Raw genomic sequence first — 5,305 nt, 5'->3', positions numbered from 1 at the left:
CCCCTTTACATTTAGTTCATAAAAAGGACCCAATGATTGGAGACCTTGTGGAGATTATAGAAGACTTAATTGCATTACTATTCCTGATCGTTATCCGTTACCTCACATTCACGATTTGACTATTGATTTATAGAACAATCAAATATTTTCAAAAATTGATCTTGTTCGTGCACATCATCAAATACTGATGGCTGAAGAAGATATGCATAAAACAGCAATTACTACACCGTTTGGAATGTTTGAGTTCGTACGGATGCCTTTGGGACCACGAAATAGTGCACAAACATTTCAACGTTTCATTAACGAAGTATTTTTGACGATATTCTTGTTGCAAGTGATAATGAAGATCAACATATTGAGCATTTAAAATCTGTATTTGAAAGACTTGGAAAGTATAGTTTGAATATTAAACCTAGTAAATGCATTAGATTTTCTTAGTTATGAAATTTCAAACGAAGGAATCAGACCTTGATTCATTTTGGAACGAATTTCCGTCATCCCTTGTCAAGTTTGGTTTGCAGACAAACCGGTTTCGGCATTGTGCCATTGTGCCATCTTCAGTGTCATCAGACCTTCTTTCGAACGATTTGAAGCAATAGTAAATTTTGAAAATCCACTTTCAATAAATAAATTACAAAAGTTTTTAGGTATGGTTAATTATTACCATAGATACGTTAAAATGTTAGCAGCAGAACTTAGTCCTCTGCACGAGATGTTAACATTAGTAACCAAAAATAAACTTAGACAATTAAATTGGACAGAAAATAAAACTATGGCTTTTGAAAATGTGAAGGAACTTTTTACACAGAAAACTTTACTCACTCATTTTGATAAAAATGGTAAATTATCATTTGCTGTCGATGCATCGAATATAGCAGTCGGTGCGGTTTTGCAACAAATGAATCACACTTACCTTGTCTTGCTCCGTCCATCGCATTTCTTTATCTTCCCGAGCACATCAACTAGCCGGGCAGAGGCACCTTCCCCATTAAGGGTCCGGATATTCCAGGTGCGCACCCTCAAATCATAATCCTTTATACGTTTGCCGTGGTCGTCATCAAAAAAAGGGGGTATCATCCGAAGCTTTCTGAACTTTTTCATTGGGAGGGGTTTTAACATGGCGGGACCCAAACTCGCTTCCAAACGGGTGTTTGGTTTCTACCCAGAGGATACGTGGATATAAATATGCGGACGTTGTGAGCTGCGATTTGAACCGTACGCACGCAAGGATCACTTCTGGCCACTCCCAGATGAAAGACAGTCTAAAGTTTTCCACTTCTGCGCACGGAACCATCCTGTATTTGAAACTGGTTCAGAGAAAAAAGTTTGTGAAAGCGGACTCATCAGCATTTTTTCGCATCACAAGCACCAGTATTTTACACTTTTCTTTAACTAAAGAATATTTATTTAATAATTTTACCTAAATTGTGTGTTTAAAGTGGCTGACAATAATTTTGGTTTTCGATGTTTTCTTTGCTTTGCTTTTCCTTCGTTTCCAGCGAAACAAGATGGCGTAGAACCCGCTAAAAAATCGACTTTTTCACTCTTGTTCTTGGGTGATCTTGTGTCGTTCGTTCATGCATTGGAAACGACGGGCCACTGCTGTTAAATTATTTTAACACGTACTCTTGTGTAGATTTCGGCGACGACACGGCAATCCCGCGACTAGCCAAAAATGTAGTAGCTGTGGCAGATTAGATCTATTTCCATTTTTCTAGCGATAGATAAGATTCTTCTTCGTTTATGTCAAACTCAAACAAATTCATGCTGTCGCTGCCGTGGTCACAAAATTCATTCCAAAATTTTTTCTGCGTTAGATTTTGATTTGACGCACGCAAGCCAATTTCGGGTAATGCAGAAAAATAAATTAGACGGCATGAGTTTAGCTTTGACTGTTAGTAAAAAGTAATATTTTTGTATTTTTTAATTTCAGTTAAAGGATATAAATCAATGTCATTACGGTGATGTGGTTGACGAGCGACATATTCTTCTTTTGTGTGGATATCCATTGTGTGGAAAACAAATGGAAAAGTAAGTCTTAATAAACAATATTCAAACTTTGGGGATAATAATATGTTCTTTTTAGCGTGCCTACAAAAAAATATCAAATATCAGTAACCAAAAATAAGGTATACGACATAACAGATCGTAAAAAGTTTTGCAGTTCCTATTGCTTCAAGGCATCGGAGTTCATTAAATCACAGATGTTAGTTAGTCCTCTTTGGTTGAGACAAAATGAAATAATTCCACAGTTTAAGTTGTTGGACGAGAAAAGCGATTAAACTTTAAGCATTTATGTATTCATATGGGTTAAATTTTTGTATTATAAATTTTATTGTTCCTAAAATATTTTAGGTAATTTACTAAATTTTCACTGTATTTTATGATTACTAATCGCCTAAAATAAGAGCCAATCGGTAAGTAAATAACAGCATGAATGCAGAATATGAACCGTTGAACTAGAGGAAACGAAAAGTGGGCGTGGCCAGAATTTATCGCATTTTCGTAGATTTCACGAAAATCGGACTACGATGGATTCAGTTAAAAATTGAAATGGGGGCCGGGATGTCTTTTCGCATGCACCTCCAACCCGCTAACCCTAACAATTGAACCACTACGGCTAAGCTTGTAGAGCCACAGGATAGGGTTGCCAACATTTACTAAGTTATTTATATCTATCTGACGGTTTTGAAGTATTTTTTTGTTGTAATGTTATTAATAAGACGTCTAATAAATGCATGGCTTTCAGTTGTAGAAGAATCAAAGTCAGTAAAGTCAAGTATTTTTTGTATAATTGCTGCATTTTAATTGCTCAACTTCTTTTGACCAGAGCAACTCTCAAAGATTTCTAGAAGTAAAAAGTTACGTATTGGCACAGCAGAAATGTAAAATTTTCCCTCCATAATAAAAAGTTTTTTTCACCATGGAAATTTTCTACTAATTGACATGAAATTACTATCTCAACGATCGGAGAGCTGCCACTGCCCAGCTGCCTTTGTCAACTGATAAAGAGAAAATTTGGAAAGATCAAACAAAAATTTTGAGATTTCTCGTTGTCAATACGAACGCCATAATTTTCACCTAGCTCGCGGGACTACGCAAAGTTTTGACAGCTTGTAAACATGTATAGACATAAGGTTCTTTGGCGGTAAAGAGTCAAAATCAAAACGGAGTCTAGAAACTTTAATCAAATCAAAAAAAAAAAAAAAATCAAATTTATTTGCGAATATTTGTTTATTCTATTTATTGAAATGCAACCACACGCAAAAGCTTGTGTTAATTATATTGATAACAGAACCTGGCAGCTCGCAAGTTGCCTAAATTCTTAAGTAACATCAAATCCACAAATTAATACATTGCTTGTATTTCCATCAATATCGCCATGTATAAATTTTAACAACACAAAAATAGAGCTTTCGCACGAGTGTTTGGTTTTTCAACACCATTTATAAGTACCAGGTTGACTGAGCTTTGCCCGGAATGTATATACTTTTTAAAGTTTTCAGGATTTGGATAGCTTTAAAAAAATATTTTGGAAAAAAATGGATTTCGATATCTATTAAGTAACTTTCTTATTACTCCAAAATTTAGGTGGAAACCCTATTCCGTAATACGCTGGATTGGAATGTACATACCTTGAGCATATATGTACTGTATATACATAAAAAAATGCTGATTGAAATTAACAAAAAAAAAATGTATTACATAGGCAGCCCTGATGGAAAATATTTTCTGACCAAAGATCTCAACAAACACGTTCATTTGATATACATATTGCGATGTTTTAGATAAATTGTGTAAAATCGAATATATGTGGCAACCTTATACTATTATCCGGAGGGAAAGCATTTTGTATATAGGGAAAACATTGTTTAAGAACCTTCTCTAGGTACCCATGAACTTTATTTTAATATTTAATTTCAATTTTAATTTAATAAGTAATATTTTAACTTTTTCTAAACAAAAAATTAAATAAATGTGCGATTGAAAATAGATGGCAACCCTATTAAAATATTTTGATTTAGGGATTTTAAAAATACCTTCCATTTGATATTATGATGTTTTAATTAATTTATAACTTATTTCGGAAGGGTCTTCTCGGAGATGGTGCCTATTTCGATAACCTTAAAATCCAAAATATTATCTGGGTACAAAATTTCATCAAAATCGTTAGAGCCATTTCCGAGGATGCTATGGATATATATATATATATATATATATAAGAATTGCTCGTTTAATGTAATAAGATTATAAATTTGATTTTAATAAAATCACGATTTGTCTAATGCTTAAATTTATTTATCTAATCGTCGTTTAAAGTACAAAACCGCGTATCGTCATTCTGCAAAACCGCGTAACTGACATTGGTTGCCAAAAATTGGAATTGTTCACACAAGCTCTTGGCTCAATCCTCATCCATTCGTCCTGAAATATACTAGCCAGAAGTGCGATTTCTCTATAAAAAAAAACGCGTAACTGACATTGGCTGCCAAAAATTGGATTTGCTCACACAAGCTCTTGGCTCAATCCTTATCCATTCGTCCTGAAATATACTAGCCAGAAGTGCGATTTCTTTATAAAAAAGAGAACCATTTTGAAATATGGGTGTTTTTACACTCTAGAAAATGATTTCTAAAACTTCACATACGCGGTTCTGCATTTTGCCGATACGCGGTTTTGCATTTTGTTACGCGGTTTTGCACTTTAAACGACGTAATAATAATGCAGCACACAACCCAAATCTGAGAAAAAGTCTGAGGAAGGCCATTAAATAACAGCACAGGTGCCTTCCTCAAGGGTGTATAAAGCTACTGTAGGATAATTAAACTGTTTTTACACTTGTTTAAATTCTTGAAGTTAAATTTATTGTTCTATGAATTCGTTTGGCATTAGAAAAGACAATTCTCTGATAATTAATAAACTAGCTTTCAAACAAGAAAGAAATAAATTATTTTAATTGAATATTATAAATGCATTGTAAGCCGTATAAACTTATAATTGTGTAAACCTTATAAATGAACTGTCAAAATTTGTATGGAAACTCGTTTACACATTTCTGATAAATTTATCCAGCGATTTCACTGAATAAACTTGATAAACTGAAGACAATGCAACTCTGTCGCAACTCTAGCTATGTTTTCTTAGGCAATAATCGGGATCCGCATACAAATTTTGCACGTAAATTCAACAACGATATGATCCTGATCTGGTTCAATTATTATCCCGTCTGTTTGTTTTGTTTCACTGATAATTCGCAAAGTTTGGTAGCCGTGACAAATGAATTCATACACAAACAGACATTCTG

The 5,305-nt window shown here is 33.9% G+C and overlaps 1 protein-coding gene across 1 annotated transcript in view; it reads left to right on the top strand.

Annotated features, from left to right (window-relative positions):
• The window catches only part of LOC118736343 (putative RNA polymerase II subunit B1 CTD phosphatase RPAP2 homolog), a gene marked incomplete at its 3' end in the record, with an annotated part of 35,569 nt that overhangs the window by 15,845 nt on the left and 14,419 nt on the right, over positions 1-5,305 (top strand). Inside the window, exons 2-3 of the mRNA XM_036466436.1 lie at positions 1,934-2,031; positions 2,087-2,206. Of these exons, the coding sequence (XP_036322329.1) occupies positions 1,934-2,031; positions 2,087-2,206 (218 nt within the window). The remainder of the gene's footprint in view (positions 1-1,933; positions 2,032-2,086; positions 2,207-5,305) is intronic.

The sequence above is a fragment of the Rhagoletis pomonella genome, unplaced genomic scaffold, assembly GCF_013731165.1.
Source record: "Rhagoletis pomonella isolate Grant_MI unplaced genomic scaffold, Rhpom_1.0 Rhpom_scaffold_00003, whole genome shotgun sequence".
NCBI classification, from domain to species: domain Eukaryota; kingdom Metazoa; phylum Arthropoda; class Insecta; order Diptera; family Tephritidae; genus Rhagoletis; species Rhagoletis pomonella.
Note: the sequence above shows the minus strand (reverse complement) of the source record. Positions and strands in the feature narration are given on the sequence as shown.